Here is a 24,734-nt window from a genome sequence, read left to right on the forward strand (position 1 = left end):
AACTCAGGATCACTACAGCATCAGTAATGTAATGTTTATACACAGTGACTGCACCAGCAGAATAGTGAGTGCAGCTCTGGATTATAATACAGGTGTACTCACTTGTATGAAAGGGAACATTGTTTTCATACACAACTCCCGCCATCATCTGGTAAGAGGTGCCTACATTTAGGTCCTTGGTATAGACTTGTTCCTCCACAGGATGTTGAGATATATTAAACAATGTATTCCTCTTTTTCAGGAATTCTCATCTCGGCGCTGATAAACTGCACGGGTCTCACTCCTCCAGGACAGGTGAACCATCTGGACCTGCTGCGGGTGTCTGGAGAATCCTTCTTCTCTCTGCCGGTGGCACGCTTACCGTACAAGCGCAGTAAGCAGCTGTGGACGGTGCCTCTGTTCCAGGCACCCCCTGCAAGCTTCTTCATGAAAATTAATGGAACAGACCAGAATGGGTATAAGTTCCAGAGGCTCTCCAATGTGGCTTATACCAACATAGTGCCAGGTGGGTGCCCAGACCACGAGAATTTACATTGCTCCTTTACGTCACACAATTACAATACCATTATTCCTCGGCCGCTGAGACTCCTGCCGCTGGAGATATTTGGGGACTCCGCGGCCGTTCTCACAGAATTTATTCACGGATCACAATGGCAGGATCCATTGATATGTATCTGTTGGTATTGGCCTGACGCATTTCATGGCACACGATTGTCTGGGGTCATATTGTTGTATGAGTAATTATTTATTTTTTGATGTTATTATGACTTGGAAATTCTTTCTCGTAGATGTTCCTGCTGTGACCGTGGCACCTCTCATCCAGGGATACCACCAGCGGGCGCTCACCATAACCTGCTTGGTCCTTAGTGATATCCCTTTCAGAGTGCGGTTCTCCAGGGACGGGGTGCGGATCGGGGAGGAGCTGCTATTCACGTGAGTGCACGTACTTACCTGTGGGGACGGTGGGCCTCTGTATTGCACCTCATGGACCCGGCTGATGCCATTGTCAGAGGAATAGACCCATCATAAATGTACGACTGACACGTGACCCCATGTGTCTGGTGTAGTTGGATAGTAACGCTGTATATAGTGTGATGTGACGAGTTTTATACCCACCAGGGAGTCCAGTAATGCTTCCTACGAGATCCCATCTGCCTCCGCTCGCCATGAAGGCGTTTATCAGTGTACGGCCATCAGTAACGCAGGCGCCAGATTTGCTCAAACCCAAGTATCTATTGCGGGTAAGTGCATTAATATAATCCCAGAAACACAGTGAAGACTGATACTTAGGGTTTACTCCCACTACCGTACAATTCAGATGAGTGCAAAGTGAGAAGAAAATGTTATTGTACTTGGACCAATGTTATTCAGTGAGGCCGGGCAGATCTGCGGATTTATTCTCTGCTGTATTTTGCATGAGAAAAAAATCACAGCAGGCTGAGATTTCACTCCAGAATCTGATGGGTGTGAGAAAAAAATCAAATGCCATGCGGAGCAAAAACACGGAATGTATACAGACAGCACACCGATGACAAATGAGAAACTATCGTCCCACTGTCCTGGATGAGAACGGGAGCGGTTACTTATAAGCTGGTGTGATCGAGCCCCTATAGTCAGAGAAGGAGCATTAGTATAACTATGTAGCTTTGTGGGTGACAACCCCTACTGACTCGGTCATGTCAGCCATTATCGGTTGTCACCCAGTATCTGCTGCCTACAGAATAGAATATGAAGCCTCTTCACAAGAGCAGGACCCGGGAGCTGCCATCTGCAGATCTGTTTTTGCTTTAGCTGAAGGTTTGGATGACATTACATTATCAGACACGTATCTGTGACTACATGGCAGATGACATTACTCGTCTTGTGTTTGGCTGCAGATCCTCCGCCTATGATCTCACTCCACCCTAATGTCACAGCATCACTTGGTGACCTGGCAGTCCTCTCTTGTCACGTTTTTGGAGATGTCCGCTACAACCTCACCTGGGAGCATGATGGAAAAGCACTGAAGGACGGGCGGTTATGGATCCTGGCAAACTCGTCCTTACAAATTCAGAATGTGCAGTCTAGTGATGCAGGACATTACCAGTGCACTGCCAGGAACAACCACGGCTCCACCACCGCCAGCGTCTGGCTTGCCGTACAAGGTCGGTATTTGCAAAGTAAATATGAGACTTGGGCTACACGTCAACATGTATCTTGTGACGCTCAGATCGCATTGTGGGATCATATGCAATGATTTGCTTTGGGGTCACACCGAAACACAGATATGTAAATGTGTTGTATTTTCAGTTACTGGTCGCGAGTTTCACATGACTCCATTGCCATAGACTTCAACAATGCAAATCACGTGTCATTGCCACTTGTTTATGACTAATCTGCAGTCTAGACATTTTTTTGCCAGAGGAGGACATGCACGTGCAACCTATAGCCGAAATATGTAGTGGAGGTCGCACATGAGCACCCCATAGACAGTGAGTGGAAAGGAGGGTACTCATGTGCACCCGATAGATAATGAATGGTGCAGTGGTCATGCATGTGCACCCTATAGACAGTGAATGGAAAGGAGGCCGCACATCTGCATCCTACAGATAATGAATGGAGCAGAGGCTGCACATGCAAACAACATAGACAGTATATGGAAAGGAGACTTCTCATGTGTACCCCACAGATAATGAATGGAGCAGAGACTGCGCATGTGCACACCATAGACAGTGACTGGAAAGGGGGTCGTGCATATGCACCCCACAGATAATGAATGGAGCAGAGACTGCGCATGTGCACACCATAGACAGAGAATGGGATGGAGGCCGCACATGTGCACCCCACGTATAATGAATCGAGCGGAGGCTGTGAATGCGCACCCTATAGACAGTGAATGGGAAGGAGGCTGCGCATGTGCACCCCACATATAATGAATGAAGCAGAGGCTGCGCTTGCGCCCACCATAGACAGTGAATGGAAAGGAGGCCGTGCATGTGCACCTGCGCTTCATACAGAATGGTGCTGCAAATCTCCATTCTCAGTTTTCCACAATCACGTTCTTGGGATTATTTGGGGGTACCATATGTCCCAACTCCCAGAGACCAGCAAGTTATTCACTATACAATTACATTTATGGGGATAACTCTATAATGAATATGAGGGTAGAATCACTACAACAAAATAGCAAAGTAAATTCTAAATTTGCTTATTTTGTCTCCCGTGTCCCCTAGAGCCTCCACGCATCAAGATTGAATCAAGTTCTGCTCAGTTGTCTCATGGAGGAGAAGTGAAGATCCTCTGTGATGTTTCTGGGTATCCAGAACCGCAGATATATTGGAAACATTACGACACCTTCCTGAACAATGATCGCAAGTGCGTGTCTTGGAAAAGGGTTGGGCACTGTAGTTTTTTTTCCTGGGATGTTTCCTAAGACAACCAGACCAAGACCGAGTTTCATGTGGCAGTTATCTCCACCTAGAAAATATAGACCCCATTCACACGTACATGATCTATCTGTGTTTTTCATTGACCCATTATACCCTATGGGCTGTTCACATTTCCATTTTTTATTCTGTACTAATTGTTCAGAGAATTACACTGAAAATTATCCTGCAAAATGTCACAAAGCATTAAACCCTATGGTGAAATTCTGCAGGAAAAATTGTGTAAATTGTAAAGTGTTTGCCTCTTAATGTACTTTTTTGCGCAGCGTTTTCTGATCCCAAAATTCGGCAGCATCTGTGCTCCCATCTGAAAATTTTCTGTCTGAAAACAGACATAGGATCATTACCGGCAACATCCTGCTGATCAAGGACCCGAGCCCGGAGGACTCTGGGAATTACAGCTGCGTGGCCTCTAACGGCTTAGGCACAGAGGAGCGGGCACTGACCCTGACATACACCGGTGAGTGTCCGCTGCCTTGTCAACTGCAATGATCGGGCACTGCTAGACAGACGTGATTAACCCTTCTCTGCCTGATTCCAGAGCGCCCTAAAGCAACTGCTGTAAAATCTACAACACAAGTAGCCATTGGGGATGACGTGGTGCTGGAGTGTAGGACTGAAGGTCTGCCTCCCCCACTGGTGGCGTGGTACAAGGGTGAGCACTCCGTACCCTGATGGCATTTCACCATGCTGACAGCTGCCGCATCTTTAATAATGGGGGATATTTCGTCATCCTCAGGTGACAAGGAAGTTAAAGGCCCCGTCAGTGGCTCATATGGTGGGATGCTGACCCTTCAGGAGGTGATTGCGGAGGATGCCGGGGACTACACCTGTGTGGCCTCTAATGAGGCAGGGTCATCATCGGACGTCATTCTAGTGGAAGTGGGAAGTAAGTGAGAGCCATGATTCTTAATCCTTCACCCTAAAAGCTTTTCTAACTCACCGAAACCCAATATTCTTCACAATATGTGACAGACTTCTCCAGTTCAAAGGCTAAAATCCTGTCCTGACACTGTGGAGGGTTTGTGGCAATGTATCTGTATAATCAGTCCAATGCTAATGCATCATATACAGGCTCATAGCAATTATGCTGATACATTGTGACAACCCCTCAGCTGCCTGGGCACCACCTCTATTGGCTGTTTGGGATTTTTCGTTCCAAGGCACCCGGACAGCTCTTACAAATGGTGAGGAAGTAAAACGCTAACTATTAGAAACTTGATAAAATGAAACATTCTGCAACTTTCTAATAGATGTCCTGCGCTCCCTTGTAAATCCCCGGAGTAGGAAGGGATCAGGACTGCTCCTATTACACTGGTCAACAGCATTTTTGGTGCCAAAGATATTTCATCGAATTTAGGGTATTTTTGGGGTGCTGATTCTGAATATGTCATCAGTTTTGCCAGATTGGCTCAAGTTTTTGAGATTTTTGGTATCTTATTTATAGCACTTGTTGGTAAATGCGACGCATCATCTCATTAATTTCTTTGGATTAGTACTTGAACTGAGCAGTTCTCAATATAGTTTTGTGTTAATTAGTGTTCTAAAAGTTTGTTCATAGCAGCTTGATTTTTGCACTAACTTTATGTTGTTGTCTGTTTTCCAGTGAAAAGCATGAACTCATCAAGAAGAAGTTGTCTTAACGATCCAGACTCATTCTGTTACATTTGTGGTGAATACACACTGCCAAAACATAGAAGAAACATAACAGACTTCATAAAAAAAAGTGTATTTTGCCTATTTTGGGGTTATGCTTGGGGACCAAGACAAGTTTTGGGCACCACACATAGTGTGCAAAGCATGTATCGAATTATTACGAAAATGGAGCAAAGGACAAAGAAAAAGCTTCAAATTTGGTGTTCCAATGGTGTGGAGAGAGCCAAAAAATCATCATGATGACTGTTATTTATGGTAAACACAGGTACAGGCACATCTTCACAATGAGGGACAGGCCTTCTTGCAGATTCCATGTTACTCCCATTTTCGTTTCTTATGCTTATTGAATCCTTGCACTTGCACTGCACAGAAATAACAGTCATCATGATGATTTTTTGGCTCTCTCCACACCATTGGAACACCAAATTTGAAGCTTTTTCTTTGTCCTTTGCTCCATTTTCGTAATAATTCGATACATGCTTTGCACACTATGTGTGTTGCCCAAAACTTGTCTTGGTCCCCAAGCATAACCCCAAAATAGGCAAAATACACTTTTTTTACGAAGTCTGTTATGTTTCTTCTATGTTTTGGCAGTGTGTATTCACCACAAATGTAACAGAATGAGTCTGGATCGTTAAGACAACTTCTTCTTGATGAGTTCATGCTTTTCACTGGAAAACAGACAACAACATAAAGTTAGTGCAAAAATCAAGCTATGAACAAACTTTTAGAACACTAATTAACACAAAACTATATTGAGAACTGCTCAGTTCAAGTACTAATCCAAAGAAATTAATGAGATGATGCGTCGCATTTACCCCATAGCCTAACCTAACATGCCCTAACATGTTGTTCCAGAGGAAGGCAAAAAAAAACCCATGTGGCCAGGGCCGTATTTAGAGTTTCTGCTGCCCTAGGCACTTTTAGCGCTGCCTCCCCCTTTGGTGAGTATGACACTATCGGCAGTGACTTTAGCAAGAATCGCTGATGTGAAAGTCGCCTTTTGCAGCAAATCCGGCAGTTTTTCGGCATGTGCCGCGTAACGGATCACTTACGGCAACACTGCGGTTGGCCTCATTCATTCCCTATGGGATTTGCAGCACTTGCCATGATCTGGCAAATGTGGTACCATACCTCCCAACTTTTGAAGAAAAGAAGGAGGTACAAAGTGTGCGTTTCTGACCACACCCATTTCACAACTAGTCACACCCATATCCATGTCCCAACCACAGCCATTTAGCACTGCCGATCACACTGTTTTATATACAATAATTATAAAGAAAAAATATGGCCACAGTGCCCCATACTGTATAATGGCCACACATGATGCTCAATACTGTATAATGGCCACACATGATGCTCCATACTGTACAACGGCCACACATGATGCTCAATACTGTATAATGGCCACACACAGTTCTCCATGATACTGTATAATGACCCCCCCTCCTGTATGCATGGCTCATATTCCCCCCCTGTATGCATGGCTCACACTCCCCCCCCCCCCCTGTATGCATGGCTCACACTCCCCCCCCCCCCTGTATGCATGGCTCATATTCACACCCTCACCCGTGTGCATGGCTCATATTCACCCCCCCTCGTATACATGGCTCATATACACCCCCCTGTATGCATGGCTCATATACACCCCCCCTGTATGCATGGCTCATATTCACCCCCCCTGTATGCATGGCTCATATTCACCCCCCCCCCCGTATGCATGGCTCATATGCACCCCCCCCTGTATGCATGGCTCATATTCACCCCCCCCCCTGTATGCATGGCTCATATACACCCCCCCCCTGTATGCATGGGTCATCTCTCCACCCCTCCCCCTGTATGCATGGCTCATATTCCACCCCCCCTGTATGCATGGCTGATGGCTCATCAGCCATGCATACAGGGGGGGTGGAATATGAGCCATGCATATGGCTCATATATTCCCCTGTAGGACCAGGTATATACCGTGCCCTGGCATACACAGGTGTTGTGAACTCTATTTTTGGGCTCCCTCTAGTGGTCACAAGCGGTACTGTGTAGTGTTGTCTTTCTGCAGGTTGCAGCATCAGCTGGTTCATTATCCTTGGTTGGTTTCTTATTTAGCTCACCTGGATACTCAGTTCCTTGCCTGCTATCAATGTATTCAGTGCTCTTCAGATTCCTTGTGTCTACCTTGCTCCCAGTCTCTCCAAGACAAGCTAAGTTTTTGTTTGATCATTTTTTGATTATCAGTGTTTATTATGTTTTTAGTCCAGCTCGCTAAAATGTGATTTCCTCGCTTGCTGGTTGCTCTAGGGGACTGAGTTTCTCCCCCCACACCGTGAGTTGGTGTGGGGGTTCTTGAAATCTCAGTGTGGATATTTTGTAAGGGATTTTTACTGACCGCATCGATTCCCTTTTCTATTTTCTGCTATCTAGTATTAGTGGGCCTCATTTGCTAAATCTGCTTTCACCCCTGTGTATGTGCCTTCCTCTTACCTCACCGTTATTATCTGTTGCAGGCTTCTATATCTTTGGGGATTATTTCTCTGGAGGCAAGAGAGGTCTTTCTTTCTCTCTAGGGGTAGTTAGTTCCTCAGGCTGGCTCGAGACGTCTAGGATTTTTTAGGCACGTTCACCGGCTACTTCTAGTGTGTTTGGATAGGTTCAGATTTGCGGTCAGTCCAGTTTGCCACCTCCCTAGAGCTTGTCCTACGTTTGTTACTTAGCTGGAGTAATTTGTGATCCTCAACCACTAAGGATCATAACACACAGGGGTGGCAGAGTAGGACTTTGATGGCATGCCGCGTGCGGGGAGTTTGCCAGTAACCCGCTCGGCTCTGCTAGATCTGCCGCTGCGCAGCACTCACCTTCAGGTGCCCGTTCAGGTCGTCCGGGTCCCGGTCCGGCGTCAGCATCGGGGCAGAGGAGCGGCTGAACTCGTCCACGAAGATGCGAGCGTCGGCTTTCTCCTTCTCTAGCCCCATGCCTCCTCCGAGCTGCAGCGCGAGAGGACACTTCCTGGATGGTGCAGCTGCTCTCCGCCACCCCCCCTCCTACCCGCCCGGTGTGAGTTGTGAGTATTGTCTTCAAGGAGGGCGGGTGGGACTCGAAGGAGGGGGGCGGGGGGCGGGAGGCAGGGGGGCGGGGCGGTCGGTCGCTTGTGACCTGGGACTTTAAAAAAAAACAAAAAACCCTTGCTCAGGTGCCGCCCCCCGCAATGTCGCCGCCCTAGGCAAATTCCTTCCCGACTCCACATACGACAATCAGACTAGTTCCCTGGATCAACGCCCTATCAAGGAATCTAATATATATATAACATGTAACATTATACTTTTCAAGAAAGGCATCCAGTCCCCTCTTAAATTTAAGTAATGAATCACTCATTACAACATCATACAGCAGAGAGTTCCATAGTCTCACTGCTCTTACAGTAAAGAACCCGCGTCTGTTATTATGCTTAAACCTTCTTTACTCCAGACGTAGAGGATGCCCCCTTGTCCCTGTCACTGGTCTATGATTAAAAAGATCATCAGAAAGGTCTTTGTACTGTCCCCTCATATATTTATACATTAACATAAGATCACCCCTTAGCCTTCGTTTTTCCAAACTAAATAGCCCCAAGTGTAATAACCTATCTTGGTATTGCAGACCCCCCAGTCCTCTAATAACCTTGGTCGCTCTTCTCTGCACCCGCTCTAGTTCAGCTATGTCTTTCTTATACACCGGAGACCAGAACTGTGCACAGTATTCTAAGTGTGGTCGAACTAGTGACTTGTATAGAGGTAAAATTATGTTCTCCTCATGAGCATCTATGCCTCTTTTAATGCATCCCATTATTTTATTTGCCTTTGTAGCAGCTGTTTGTCATCCACCCATACTCCCATTGACGGTTTTGCCCAGAGTTTTAGAATTAAGCACATAGTTATACATCTTATTACTTCTACCCAAGTGCATGACCTTACATTTATCCCCATTAAAGCTCATTTGCCATTTGTCAGCCCAAGCTTCTAGTTTACATAAATCATACTGTAATATAAAATTGTCCTCCTCTGTATTGATTACCCTGCAGAGTTTAGTGTCATCTGCAAATATTGAAATTCTGCTCTGTATGCCCCCTACAAGGTCATTAATAAATATGTTAAAAAGAAGAGGGCCCAATACTGACCCCTGTGGTACCCCACTGCTAACCGTGACCCAGTCCGAGTGTGCTCCATTAACCCCTTTCTGACATCGGACGTACTATCCCGTCGAGGTGGGGTGGGCCCGTATGACCACCGATGAGATAGTACGTCCAGCGTGATCGGCCGCGTTCACGGGGGGATCGCGGCCGGGTGTCAGCTGACTATCACAGCTGACATCCGGCACTATGTGCCAGGAGCGGTCACGGACCGCCCCCGGCACATTAACCCCCAGCACACTGCGATCAAACATGATCGCAGTGTTCCGGCGGTATAGGGAAGCATCGCGCAGGGAGGGGGCTCCCTGCGGGCTTCCCTGAGACCCCCGGAGCAACGCGATGTAATCGCGTTGCTCCGAGGGTCTCTTACCTCCTCTTCCCTGCAGCAGGCCTGGATCCAAGATGGCCGCGGCATCGGGGTCCTGCAGGGAGTTTGCTTCACTGTGCCTGGAAGCCTCCAGGAGCTGTGCACGTCAGATCGCCGATCTGACACAGTGCACAGCAAAGTGTCAGATCGGCGATCTTACACTATAACATCATGCCCCCCTGGGGCAATGTTATAGTGTAAAAAAAAAAAATCACGTGTAAAAAAAAAAAAAAAAAAAATAAAAAAAAAATGCAAAAAAATATATATATATTGTTCCTATAAATACATTTAATTATCTAAATAAAAAAAAAAACAATAAAAGTACACATATTTAGTATCGCCCGACCTATAAAACTGTCCCACTAGTTAACCCCTTCAGTGAACACTGTAAAAAAAAAAAAAAAAAAAAAACCGAGGCAAAAAACAACGCTTTATTATCATACCGCCAAATAAAAAGTGGAATAACACGCGATCAAAAAGACGGATATAAACAAACAAGGTACCGCTGAAAACGTCATCTTGTCCCGCAAAAAACGAGCTGCCATACAGCATCATCAAAGAAAAAATAAAAAAGTTATAGTCCCCAGAATAAAGCGATGCAAAAATAATTATTTTTTCTATAAAAGTTTTTATCGTATAAAAGTACCAAAACATAAAAAAATGATATAAATGAGGTATCGCTGTAATCGTACTGACCCGTAGAATAAAACGGCTTTATCCATTTTACCAAACGTGGAACGGTATAAACGCCTCCCCCAAAAGAAATTCTTGAATAGCTGTTTTTTGGTCATTCTGCCTCACAATGATCGGAATAAAAAGTGATCAAAAAATGTCACGTGCCCGAAAATGTTACAAATAAAAACATCAAATCGTCCCGCAAAAAACAAGACCTCACATGACTCTGTGGACCAAAATATGGAAAAATTATAGCTCTCAAAATGTGGTAACGCAAAAAATATTTTTTGCAATAAAAAGCGTCTTTCAGTGTGTGACGGCTGCCAATCATAAAAATCCGCTAAAAAACCCACTATAAAAGTAAATCAAACCCCCCTTCATCACCCCCTTAGTTAGCGAAAAATAAAAAAAATTAAAAAATGTATTTATTTCCATTTTCCCGTTAGGGCTAGGGTTAGGGCTAGGGTTAGGGTTAGGGCTAGGGTTAGGGCTAGGGTTAGGGTTAGGGCTAGGGTTAAGGCTACAGTTAGGGTTGGGGCTAAAGTTAGGGTTTGTCTTACATTTACGGTTGGGATTAGGGTTGGGATTAGAGTTAGGGGTGTGTCAGGGTTAGGGGTGTGGTTAGGGTTACCTTTGGGATTAGGGTTAGGGATGTGTTTGGATTAGGGTTTCAGTTATAATTGGGGGGGTTTCACTGTTTAGGCACATCAGGGGCTCTCCAAACGCGACATGGCGTCCGATTTCAATTCCAGCCAATTCTGCGTTGAGAAAGTAAAACAGTGCTCCTTCCCTTCCGAGCTCTCCCGTGTGCCCAAACAGGGGTTTACCTCAACATATGGGGTATCAGCGTACTCAGGGCAGATTGGACAACAACTTTTCGGGTCCAATTTCTCCTGTTACCCTTGGGAAAATACAAAACTGGGGGCTAAAAAATAATTTTTGTGGGGAAAAAAAAGGATTTTTTATTTTCACGGCTCTGCGTTATAAACTGTAGTGAAATACTTGGGGGTTCAAAGTTCTCACAACACATCTAGATGAGTTCCTTGGGGGGTCTAGTTTCCAATATGGGGTCACTTGTGGGGGGTTTCTACTGTTTAGGTACATTAGGGGCTCTGCAAACGCAATGTGACGCCTGCAGACCAATCCATCTAAGTCTGCATTCCAAATGACGCTCCTTCCCTTCCGAGCTCTGCCATGCGCTCAAACGGTGGTTACCCCCACATATGGGGTATCAGCATACTCAGGACAAATTGGACAACAACTTTTGGGGTCTAATTTCAACTGTTACCCTTGGAAAAATACAAAACTGGGGGCTAAAAAATAATTTTTGTGGAAAAAAAAATAATTTTTATTTTCACGGCTCTGCGTTATGAACTGTAGTGAAACACTTGGGGGTTCAAAGCTCTCACAACACATCTAGATGAGTTCCTTAGGGGGTCTACTTTCCAAAATGGTGTCACTTGTGGGGGTTTCAATGTTTAGTCATATTAGTGGCTCTCCAAACTCAACATGGCGTCCCATCTCAATTCCAGTCAATTTTGCATTGAAAAGTCAAACGGCGCTCCTTCCCTTCCGATCTCTACCATGCGCCCAAACAGTCGTTTACCCCCACATATGGGGTATCAGCGTACTCAGGACAAATTGCACAACAACTTTTGGGGTCCAATTTCTTTTCTTACCCTTGGGAAAATAAAAAATTGGGGGCGAAAAGATAATTTTTGTGAAAAAATATGATTTTTTATTTTTACGGCTCTGCATTATAAACTTCTGTGAATCACTTAATGGGTCAAAGTGCTCACCACACATCTAGATAAGTTCCTTAGGGGGTCTACTTTCCAAAATGGTGTCACTTGTGGGGGGTATCAATGTTTAGGCACATCAGGGGCTCTCCAAACGCAACATGGCGTCCCATCTCAATTCCAGTCAATTTTGCATTGAAAAGTCAAATGGCACTCCTTCGCTTCCGAGCTCTGCCATGCGCCCAAACAGTGGTTTACTCCCACATATGGGGTATCGGCGTACTCAGGACAAATTGTACAACAACTTTTGGGGTCCATTTTCTCCTGTTACCCTTGGTAAAGTAAAACAAATTGGAGCTGAAGTAAATTTTTTGTGAAAAAAAGTTAAAATGTTCATTTTTATTTAAACATTCCAAACATTCCTGTGAAACACCTGTCACACTTGGTTATTTTCTATCATATAGACCCCTCAAAATGACTTCAAATGAGATGTGGTCCCTAAAAAAAAATGGTGTTGTAAAAATGAGAAATTGCTGGTCAACTTTTAACTCCCTAACAAAAAAAAATTTTGTTTCCAAAATTGTGCTGATGTAAAGTAGACATGTGGGAAATGTTACTTATTAAGTATTTTGTGTGACATATCTCTGTGATTTTATTGCATAAAAATTCAAAGTTGGAAAATTGCGAAATTTTCCAAATTTTCACCAAATTTCCGTTTTTTTCAGAAATAAACGCAGGTAATATCAAAGAAATTTTATCACTATCATGAAGTACAATATGTCACGAGAAAACAAATGCAAGAATCACCAGGATCCGTTGAAGCGTTCCAGAGTTATAACCTCATAACGATAGCGATCCGTGACGTTGGATAGCGATATCGTTGTGTTTGACACGCAGCAGCGATCTGGATCCTGCTGTGATATCGCTGGTCGTTGCTGAAAGTTCAGAACTTTATTTGGTCGTCAGATCAGCGTGTATCGTTGTGTTTGACAGCAAAAGCAACGATGCCAGCGATGTTTTACAATGGTAACCAGGGTAAATATCGGGTTACTAAGCGCAGGGCCGCGCTTAGTAACCCGATATTTACCCTGGTTACCATTGTAAAAGTAAAAAAAACAAACAGTGCATACTCACATTCCGGTGTCCGCCAGGTCCCTCGCCGTCTGCTTCCCGCACTGACTGTGAGTGCCGGCCGTAAAGTAAAAGCAGAGCACAGCGGTGACGTCACCGCTGTGCTGTGCTTTACAGCCGGCACAGAGGAACCTGACAGACACCGGAATGTAGGTATGTAGTGTTTTTTTTTTTTACATTTACAATGGTAACCAGGGTAAACATCGGGTTACTAAGCGCGGCCCTGCGCTTAGTAACCCGATGTTTACCCTGGTTACCCGGGGACTTCGGCATCGTTGGTCGCTGGAGAGCTGTCTGTGTGACAGCTCCCCAGCGACCACACAACGACTTACCAACGATCACGGCCAGGTCATATCGCTGGTCGTGATCGTTGGTAAATCGTTTAGTGTGAAGGTACCTTGAGCCAGCTCTTAACCCACTTACACATATTTTCCCCTATCCCCATTATTCTCATTTTATGTATCAACCTTATGTGTGGCACTGTATCAGAAGATTTTGAAAAGTCCATATACACTACGTCCACTGCGTTCCCTTGGTCCAGTCCGAAACTTACCTCTTCATATAAATTGATCAGATTTGTCTGACAGGAACGGTCCCTAGTAAACCCATGTTTATCTTGGGTCATGAGGTTATTCCTCGTCAGATACTCCAGTATAGCATCCCTTAGAATGCCCTCTAGGATTTTTCCCACAGTAGAGGTTAAGCTTACTGGCCTATAATTACCGAGTTAAGTTTTTGTCCCCTTTTTGAATATTGGCACCACATTTGCTATACGCCAGTCCTGTGGTACAGACCCTGTTATTATGGACTCTTTAAAGATTAAAAATAATGGTCTATCAATGACTGTACTTAGTTCCTGCAGTACTCGGTGGTGTATCTCATCCGGGCCCGAAGATTTGTCAATTTTAGTGATCTTTAGGGCTGGGTTAAGCAGGTGACATTTAATGGGGAATTTTTGTTATCACTGATCATATTGTCTGCCATGGAATTTTCTTGTATAAATACTGATGAAAAAAGTCATTTAGCATATTGGCTTTCTCCTCATCCTCATCCACCATTTCACCCAGACTATTTTTTAAGGGGGTAAACACTATCATTTTTTAGTTTCTTTCTATTTACCTAGTTAAAGAATATTTTGGGATTATTTTTACTCTCTCTGGCCATGAGTCTCTCTGTCTCAATTTTTGCTGCCTTGATTTGCTTCTTACAGAATTTATTTAATTTTCTATATTTATTTAATGCCTCATCACTCCCTACTTACTTTAATTCTCTAAATGCTTTCTTTTTGTCCCTTATTGTGCCCCTTACAGCTCTATTTAGCCATATTGGTTTCCTCCTATTTCTAGCATGTTTATTCCCATTCGGTATATACTGTGCACAGGTCCTATCCAGGATGCTAATAAACGTCTCCCATTTTCTTTGTGTATTTTTATGTCTCAGGATATCGTCCCAGTTAATTGCACCAAGATCATCTCTCATCCGTTGGAAATTTGCCCTCCCAAAGTTTAGTGTCCTTGTAACCCCTCTACTACACATCTTATTGAAGGATACATGAATACTTATTATTTTGTGATCACTATTCCCCAAGTGACCTTCAACCCTTATATTTGATATGTGGCGGTATGTGGCGGTATTATTTTATAGCCCCTTCCTGCTGGTGGGCTGTCAGGCGGCATTATTTCCCAGTAACAGAGCGATGAGGATGCCGGGGCAGTGATGTCACCGCGCCTTCCATCTTCTATGTGTAACATCCTATGACCCTCCTGACAATACTCGCGGCCTCTCATCTGGTTACGGAGTCTGGTCCATGACAAACAGCTGGAGAATGGCTTAGAGCCTGTAATGGTCGACTTGTAGTAATGACATGATGAAAGGACTGCACCCCAGGGGACGGAGACTGCAGCAGACAAGGGCGGCGGACGGGCTTCTAACTTATAGGGTGAATTAGGATTTTGCCAACTCTGAGCCTAGAAAGAATCTATAGGTGAATTGTGGTTGTGGCTGAGCTGCACGTCTGATAGGAAATCATCTTCTGGTTCACTATTTTCACTTATTTGCACTTGTGTTTCCTCAATGTCTAAATATAAAATCCTTTCAATTCCACATATGGTAAATATAGAATTTAATTATCAGCGGAGGACTGGCGTGGCTTAAACCCTCACTGATTATGGAGCGCCCCCAAGGGCCGTGGGGTACTCGGTACTGGGTCCTTCGGTTCTCAAGGGGGATGTCACGGTGGCTGACCCGGTCCGTGGCCCTGGGGACGTCAGTTGTAAAAGGGGAAAGGTCTTTAAAGGGGAAATGTTCATGACGCCACCTGTGGTGTTCGGTCATGGAGACCGACGCTGCTTTAAGGGGTCTGCTGGGGTGATGTTATGGCAGCTAGATGTTATACCTTCCCACAGGTGAAGTGTATCCCCAGGGCTTCCCATTGTGTAGATGGTGGATGATGTGAGGCGCAGTGAAGAACGAGGACACAAGGTTGCAGTCTCTTTACCTTTTACTGAAGGCTTCAGCATCCACAGTCCAGAGCACCAGACCACAGGGCAGGCAGAGTCCGGACGGTGTGGAGGCAAATCCAGAGTCCCCTTTTCCAGGTGGAAATCAGTAGCCTTCCTCTAGAGCCTTGGTGTTGTAGTACCTTACTGCTAAGCCTCTCATAAGGTCCTCACAGATGTTGTAGATGTTATCGATGTTATCTCTCTCTCTGTCCCCCAGATGGATAGGACAAACCCGTATGACTGGTGGCTTGAGGCTTTTTACAGGGACTCTATCATGCCCCGGCCTCTCGTGGGTGCCACCTTGCCTCCTGGGTATTGGGCGGATCAGTATCTTGCAATTAGCTGTCCTGCTGGTCTCTGAAGCAAGGCATAAGGGACTGTTGCTCCCTCGGTGTTCCGGCTACCAGGATCCTGCACTTCAGAAGGAGGCAGCCTGTGCAGGGCAGAACTCCTTCTGGTATCCACTCCTTTGCTATGACTTCTTCTCACTCTCTACAATACAGTTCTCTTTTCGTGTCCTTTCTTAGGAACTGCCATAATTAGGGCAGGCGCAACTCCGTGACCCTCAGTCTAGGCCTCTGACAGGCTCCCACCCCTGTCAGGAACCAAGTACTTGAGCGAAGCTCAGCCAGCAACTGCCTAACTTCCTCCCCAGGCCACCAGTTTTACCTAAGTGTGAAGAGTGCCCTAATAAATAGGAGCATAGCTCCCCCTGGTGGACTGGAGTATGAAATGTGTTGTATGTTTGTGGTGCCTGGTAAATAGATCTCCATTATTGCCTCCAAACGTAACATCACTCCCCCCTAGAGGAAAACGACATTACTGCAACGACCAGGACCCTGGGGCGCTGCAATTACATAACCTGTTACATCCTGTATTATACCTCAGAGCTGTACTCACTATTCTGCTGGTGCAGTCACTGTGAACATACATTACATTACTGATCCTGAGTTACATCCTGCATTATACTCCAGTATTCTGCCTGTTATTATTTGAAACTTGATTTATCAACACATCCCCAGTAATGAATATATACATGCTTAATCCTAAAGTGTCACGTATATAGCTTCCTCCCTGCTCCTGATTGTGTACAATAGGTTCAGGTTCATTATTGAGTGAACAAAAACCCATCTTTCACCGTGGCAGGGCCTGGAGTGGTATTGAAGGAGAGACCAGAGTCAAGGATTACCCCGAGGCAGCGCGTTTGTGGGACTGGGGAGAGTGGGCAGCCATTTACTTTAATGGATAGGTCTGTTGGGGGAGTCACGTGAGATGGGGAAAGATGATGAATTCTGTTTTGTCCATGTTAAGCTTTAGAAATCTAGCAGAGAAGAAGGATGAAATAGTGGACAGACATTGTGGGATTTTGGTTAGTAGGGAGGTGATATCTGGTCCAGAGAGGTAGATCTGTGTGTCATCAGCATAGAGGTGATACTGCAAGCCATGGGACTCTATGAGCTGTCCCAGTCTGAAGGTATAAATAGAGATGAGCAGGGGCCCTAGGACTGAACCTTGCGGGACTCTGACAGATAGGGGGCGAGGTGAGAAGGTGGTGTGTGTGGCTGGGACTGAATGTCTGGTCTTTTAGGTATGATGCGATCCAAGATAGGGCCAAGTCTGTGATGCCAAGAGATGAGAGGGTCTGTAGTAATAGGGAGTAGTCCACTGTGTTAAAGGCAGAGGACAGGTCCAGGAGAAGGAGGACAAAGTAGTGTCGTTTGGCTTTGGCAGTCAGCAGGTCATTGGTGACTTTAGTTAGGGCAGTTTCAGTAGAGTGATGCAGCCAAAAGCCAGATTGTAAGTGGTCGAAGAGGGAGCAGGAAGAGAGATGGAGGACAGTTCAAAATGGACATGTTGTTCCATTAGTTTTGAGGAAAAGGGGAGAAGTGACATTGGGCGATAGCTAGATACAGACGGTGGGTCAAGAGAGGACTTTTTGAGGTTGGTGTGATTGAGGCATGTTTGAGGTATGAGGGGAAAACACCAGTTGTTATTGATAGGTTGAAGAGATGGGTTAGAGTTGGCATGAAGACTGTGGTGAGGTTTGGGATGAAGTGAGATGGGATCGGGTCAAGTTCACAGGTGGTGAGATGTGATCTTGAGAGTAGGGTGAAAAGTTGGTCTTCAATAATGGTGGAGAAGCTGGTTTTGGAGGAGGAGGGCTGAGTAGTTAGGAATAGGGGTTGTGGGGGTTGTAGGCCAAAGCTTTCTCTGATGTTATCAATCTTCTGTTTGAAGAATGAAGAGAATGAAGCAAAGTCTTCAGCTGAGATGAGTGGAGAGGGAGGATGTGCTGGGGGACGGAGGAGAGAATTGAAGGTGTTGAATAGCTGTTTAGGATTGTGAGACAGGGAGGATATGAGAGATGAGAAGTAGGTTTGTTTTGCTGCAGCGACTGTGCTCTTGAAATTAGTGAGGGACTGTTTGAATGTGGTGAAGTCCTCATTGGAGTGTGATCTTTTCCATCTCCGCTCAGCAATCCTGGGAGCCCGCCTTAGTTCTTTGGTCAGGCTGGTGTGCCATGGTTGTCTGTTGATTTTGGGAGCTTTGGTATGTGCGAGAGGGGCGACCGATTCAAGAGCTGTAGCTATTGAGGTTTTATACAAACCAGCAGTGGCGTCCGCATTGTGTAAGGAACTTATGTCTGTAAGAGGGAGAAGAGATTCAGTGAGTGTAGATCGAGGTGTTTGAGATTTCTGCGAGGGTGTGCAAGTTTATGGGGTGGGGATTGTGGACTTGGAGAGGAGAGGGAAGAGAATGTAAGCATGTTGTGGTCAGAAATAGGTAGAGGTGAGTTAGAGAGGTTAGATAGGGAGCAGAGGCGGGTGAAGATGAGGTCCAGTGTGTGGCCATCTTTGTGAGTGGCTGCAAAAGACAATTGATCGAGGCCGAAGGAGGAAGTGAGAGATAGAAGTTTAGTGGCAGCTGAGAGGGAAGTGTCAATGGGGATGTTGAAATCACCCATCATCAGTGGAATATCCAGGGGGGCAGCCGGGGCATGTGCCCCTGGTGCAGCTGACAGGGGGGCACCAGCGGGCCACCTGATGATGCGGCGATCCAAAGAGGCTCCTTGTCCTGTACTGAGCGGTCACATGGTACCGCTCATTACAGTAATGAATATGCGGCTCCACCTCCCATAGGGGTGGAGCCGCATATTCATTACTGTAATGAGCGGTAACGGTGACCGCTCAGTACAGGAAGAAGCTGCCGGTGCCGGGGAAGCAGGGACTGCACCGCGCCAGGAGCAGGTGAGTATAACGGGGAGGGGAGCGCAGCGTGATATTCACCTGCTCCTCGTTCCGGCGCTACTCCGTCTTCAGCAGTGACGCTGAGGTCAGAGGGCGCGGTGATGTAGTTAGTACGCGCCGTCTGCCTGAACATCAGTGCTGAAGATGGAGCGGTGGCTGGAACGAGGAGCAGGTGAATATTGAAAGTGCCGGGGACCTTAGTGACGGAGAGGTGAGTATGTGATTTTTTTTTTTAATCGCAGCAACAGCAAATGGGGCAAGTGTCTGTATGGGGCATCTTATGGGGCCATAACGTTTGTGCAGAACTATAATGGGGCAAGTGTCTGTATAGAGCATCTTATGGGGCCATAACGTTTGTGCAGCACTATATGGGGCAAGTGTCTGTATGGAGCATCTTATGGGGCCATAACGTTTGTGCAGTATTATATGGCGCAAGTGTCTGTATGGAGCATCTTATGGGGCCATAACATTTGTGCAGCACTATAACGGGGCAAGTGTCTGTATGGAGCATCTTATGGGGCCATAACGTTTGTGCAGCACTATATGGGGCAAGTGTCTGTATAGAGCATTTTATGGGGCCATAACGTTTGTGCAGCACTATATGGGGCAAATATCTTTATGGAGCATCTTATGGGGCCATAACGTTTGTGCAGCATTACACTGTGTTCCAAATTATTATGCAAATAATATTTCCTCATATTTTCTCTAAATTACCTATCTGAATTGCAGTCATTGTTATTTTCCAGTCATCTACTATTCTATTATAATTGCAATGTTTTGGAACAAACTGCCTATGAAAACAGTATCTTTTTTAAAAAAAAATAAACACTCTAAATGCATGTTCCAAATTATTATGCACAGCAGAGTTTTCAACCTTTTTTTTATTTTGAACAAAAAATATGGTCAATTGTGAAGTTATAAGTAGGGTTGAGCGACCTTGACTTTTTTAGGGTCGAGTCATGTTTCACGAAACCCGACTGTTGGAAAAGTCGAGTCGGGCGAAATCGGCCGATTACTGCGCAAAGTCGAGGATCGGCCGGAACACGAAACCCTATGCACGTCAATGGGGATTTTTTTTAATTTTTTTTTTTTTTTCTCTCTCTCTCTCTCTCTCTCTCTCTCTCTCCCCCTCCGTCCCAGCACAGAAAATTTCGTTTTACACATTCCAAATCGCTACTGTGCACAAGCGATAAAATGATGATAGGCGTGCACGCCCTAACCCCTATGTCATCACTCTGCCCACGCTCCTTCATTGGCTGTAAAAATGGCGCTAAACGCGTCATACGAAACGCAACTTTGGCGCCAAGATCGCGTACCACATGGCAGACCCCACACAGGGATCGGGTCGGGTTTCATGAGACGCCGACTTTACCAAAAGTCGGCGACTTATGAAAATGAACGATCCGTTTCGCTCAACCCTAGTTATAAGCATTATCAGCTTATTACAAAATGAAATCAACCAGTTTTCAAGTGAAAACTTTATTCTAGGTGATGTTACATTTGCACATAGGACCCCTTGTTCGAAAGAAGCTTCTGAACTCTCTTGTCCATTGAATTTGTCAGTTTTTGGATGGTTGCTGCTTCAATTGTTTTGCATGTGGACAGAATACCCTACCAGAGCTGTTGCTTAGATGTGAACTGCCTCCCGCCATCATAGACACTCCTTTTGATGATGCTCCAGAGATTCTCAATGGGGCTGAGGTCAGGGGAAGATGGTGGCCACACCATAAGTTTGTCCTCTTTTATGCCCATAGCAGCCAGAGATGCAGATGTGTTTTTTTCAGCATGAGACGGTGCATTATCATGCATGAAAATGATCTTGCTGTGGAAAGCACGGTTCTTCCTCTTGAACCATGGCAGGAAGTGTTGTTTTAGGAACTCCACATAGATTATGGAGTTCATCTTTCCCCCTTCAGGGATCATAAAGGGGCCGACAATCTCTCTTTCCATGATTCCAGCCCAAAACATTACTCCACCTCCTCCTTGTTGGCGCCTTAGCTGTGTTTTCATGGGGTGTCCATCAACCAGCCATCCTCCACTCCATCCATCTGGACTATCGAGCGTTGCATGGCACTCATCGGTGAACAAAACAGTTTGGAAGTCAGTCTTCATGTATCGTTTGGCCCACTGGAGCCGTTTCTGCTTGTGTGCAGTGGATTGAGGTGGTCGACAGGATGGCTTACGCACCTCTGAAGGACCCTGCATCTTGTTGTTCTGGGGCAGTTTTGCAGCTGCTCTTTTAACGTTAAGCAATTGCCTGTTGGAAAGAGTCCTCAATTTTTCCTTATCAGCACGCACACGTGTGTGCTGGGAATCCGCTACATACTTCTTTTCCACATCCTTTTTCTTTCCCATTTTGGCAAAAAATGTAGGCTGCTTAATAATGTGGAACAGCCTTCTTAAGTAGTCTTGCCTTTATTTGGACACACCTGCCAAACTACTTTGCACAGGTATCTGCAATTGCTTTCAGTGATATAAAGAGCCCTGACACACATCACCATCAATGAGTTTAAATGACAAACAAATTCTAACCTTATCACTCCTAAACTCTTTGTGCATAATAATTTGGAACACAGTGTATATGGGGCAAATGTCTGTATGGAGCATCTTATGGGGCCATAATTAACATTTGTGCAGCATTATATGGGGCAAATATCTTTATGGAGGATCTTATGGAGCCATAATCAACATTTCTGCAGCACTATACGGGGCAAATGTCTCTATGGAGCATCTTATGGGGCCATAATCAACGTTTCTGCAGCACTATATGGGGCAACTATCTTTATGGAGCATCTTATGTGGCCATTATTAACCTTTATGCAGGATTAAATGGGGCTCCTGATTCAATATGAATATTCAAAAACACTTAACCTACTGATGTCTCAATTAATTTTACTTTTATTGGTATCTATTTTAACATTATGGGGATTCAGGAATGTACCTTGGCTTGGTCATACACAGTGGCGTATCTAGGGGGGAGCAGCCGGGGCATGTGCCCTGGGTGCCGCCGGCAGGGGGGCGCAGTCGGGCCGCCTAATTCGGCGGTCCACAGTGTCTCCCCCGGCGGCTGCATTCTGCCGCCCCCGGTCTGGGAGTCAGCTGTTCTCTGTGCTAACTGTCAAGCTAACAACCGGCATAGAGAAGCTGCAGAGCGCCAGGTCCCAACATGTGCAGAGGTGGGGGGGGGCCCTGCAGGGTGGCTGCGGCAGGCAGGGAGAAATCCCTGCAGCTCAGCTGCCCAGTGATCTGTCTTCCTGCTTCCTCTCACACAGACGCGCCGCTGGATGACATCATCATTCAGCGGCCGGCTGTGTCAGAGGAAGGCGATGAGATGCTGCAGCAGAGCGCGAGGAGAGGTGAGAGGGGTGTGTGTGTGTGTGTGTATGTGTGTATGTGTGTGTGTGTGGCGTGCTGCAGGGGAATGTGCAGAGAAGTGAATGGTGTGTGTGGGGGGAGGAGAGGGCAATGATGGGGCTGACAGGGAGAGAGCAATGATGGGGATGGTGGGGGAGGAGAGGGCAATGATGGGGCTGACGGGGAGAGAGCAATGATGGGGATGGTGGGGGAGGAGAGAGCAATGATGAAGCTGACGGAGAGAGAGCAATGATGGGGATGGTGGAGGAGAGGGCAATGATGGGGATGGTGGGGGAGGAGAGGGCAATGATGGGGCTGACGGGGGGCATATGTCCTTGGGGGGGCGCCAAAATGAATTCTTGCCCCGGGTGCCAGAAACCCTAGATACACCTCTGGTCATACAGTTTCAATAGAGTTAAGGTTCAAATGGGGGAGGTTTGGGGGGGAGGTTTTTTTTGGGGGGGCGCCAAACTGATCCTTTGCCCCGGGTGCAGGAGAGGCTAGACACACCTCTGCCCATCATGATAGTGGGGATGTCAGCGGACAGGAAATGTAGTAGCCAGGTGGTGAAGTGGTCAAAGAAGGTGGTGGCTGGGGGCTGTAAATGACAGCCAGTTGGAGGTTGGTGGGGGAGTAGATGTGCACAGAGTGCACCTCAAAGGTAGGGAGGGTAACAGGGTGGCAGTGGGATCTGGGTGAAGGAGCAGTTATCTGACAGGAGAAAACCAACTCCTCCGCCATTCTTGCTGCTGGGGCGATGTGTGTGTGAAAGGTGGAATCCATATGAAAGTGCAGATGGAGAGGCTGTGTCAGGGGTTGAGCCAGGTTTCGGTGATGGCAAAGAAGGAAAGTTTGTGAGTAATGAAAAGATCATGGATTTAGGAAAGTTTGTTGCAGACAGTGAGCGTTCCATAGAGCTCCTCTTAGTGGAACTGGGGAAGCGGGGGCTGGGTGAACAGGTATAAGGTTAGAGAGGTTATGGAAATTTGTGATAGAGCATGGATGGGAGGTAAAAATGACTGTGGGGATGTGGTGAGGAGGACCAGGATTTGGAGAGATATCACCAGCAGTGAGGAGGAGTAGAGAGAGTGTTAGCAGGTGGGAGCAGTAGAGGGCATGATGGGGCTGTCTGTGTTTGGAGACAGAGGATTGTCTGTTGAGAACAATTCTGAGGAGGAGGTGAGATGGGTGGGGAGGATGAAGGAAGAGATGACCAGTTCCTTACTAGGTGTAGGGATTAGGGAGGTTAGTAGAAAGTGAAGGATTATAGGGGTCAGAGTAAAGACAAACAGAAACATTGTTTACAGTGATTAAGTATTCAGTTACCTTCAGTTCCCTTCTGGTTCAATTCTGGATTAATTCTTCCAGAACTCCACACACTTCTATGATGCACTTATGTGATGCACTCTGCAGTACAGGGTAAGTAATGTACAGTATGTACACAGTGACTGCACCAGCAGAATAGTGAGTGCAGCTCTGGAGTATCATACAGGATTTATCTTGGGATCTTGTAGCCGGTGACTCTGCTCCTTTTGTAGATTACATTTGTTTTCGCAGTGAGACATATGGAAGAGTGACACAGTTGGGGATAATTTCGGCTGGCCATGTTGTCTCGCTTCCCTGTGTTTAGGATACATTTCCTTGGATACGGACGACATAAGATAAACTCTGCTCAGTGTTACTTTGTTTCTTTACATTTGTTATGAAGTCTCTGATTATTTGGTGACTGATGACGGCTCCTTCCCGGCCGTTCTCGCCGCTGCCATCTCTTTGTGATTTTTATTTCCCACCTCTCGGGGAGGCTGCCAGCGTCTGTTCCTAATTCCCTGGGGCGGGGGGCATTTATTCTTGTTCTCGGCGCAGAAGCTTTTCATTGCGGGCGTCCTCCATGTCTTGTAACTTCTCGCTAATCTCTTCCCCACACTTCATCCTTGCACTTTCCTGTTTCCTCTTCTTCCTCCTCCTGTTCTTTCTTCCAGAAATTCCTCGCCCGCTGTGTCATGATCCAGCTGCCGCTCTGTTATGTTCTCAGATGGAGCTGGACAACGTCACTTTCCCCGCTGCTCAGCCTCTGCTCCTGTTCGGGGAACGGAAGGTAGAATCGCCTACCTGGGAGAGAAATACGTGGGCCACAGTTGTTACTTTAGGCTCCAGTGCCCCCAACTACCACAGGCCATTTGTAACAGTGGCCCTCTCATGCGGCCCCTTGTGGCTCTATGCATTTATGGGTGTTTCCTAACAAAATCTTTGCACTTTTGGATCTTTTATTCTAATTCTCATGTCCTTTTGTGAAAAGATAATTTTAGCAATTTCTAAAGGGACCAGACACTTTTGTTTAAAGCTGTTTAGTGAGAAAATATAATATTACATCACAATTCCTAGTTTTTATTATGCACTGTTCTCCAGGTTTCTCCATGCAGCCTGCAGTGTAAAGCATGGAGGTGTATATTGTGTACACTCTGGGGCAGAGCGCCTTTAA

At 46.0% G+C, this 24,734-nt stretch overlaps 1 protein-coding gene across 1 annotated transcript in view; it reads left to right on the forward strand.

Moving 5' to 3' along the window:
* The window catches only part of HMCN2 (hemicentin 2), a 196,714-nt gene that overhangs the window by 82,764 nt on the left and 89,216 nt on the right, over window positions 1–24,734 (forward strand). Inside the window, exons 8-15 of the mRNA XM_077284766.1 lie at window positions 242–505; window positions 789–933; window positions 1,120–1,241; window positions 1,878–2,144; window positions 3,213–3,354; window positions 3,758–3,885; window positions 3,967–4,080; window positions 4,165–4,314. Of these exons, the coding sequence (XP_077140881.1) occupies window positions 242–505; window positions 789–933; window positions 1,120–1,241; window positions 1,878–2,144; window positions 3,213–3,354; window positions 3,758–3,885; window positions 3,967–4,080; window positions 4,165–4,314 (1,332 nt within the window). The remainder of the gene's footprint in view (window positions 1–241; window positions 506–788; window positions 934–1,119; window positions 1,242–1,877; window positions 2,145–3,212; window positions 3,355–3,757; window positions 3,886–3,966; window positions 4,081–4,164; window positions 4,315–24,734) is intronic.

The sequence above is a fragment of the Ranitomeya variabilis genome, chromosome 2 (genome assembly GCF_051348905.1).
Source record: "Ranitomeya variabilis isolate aRanVar5 chromosome 2, aRanVar5.hap1, whole genome shotgun sequence".
Lineage (NCBI taxonomy): Eukaryota > Metazoa > Chordata > Amphibia > Anura > Dendrobatidae > Ranitomeya > Ranitomeya variabilis.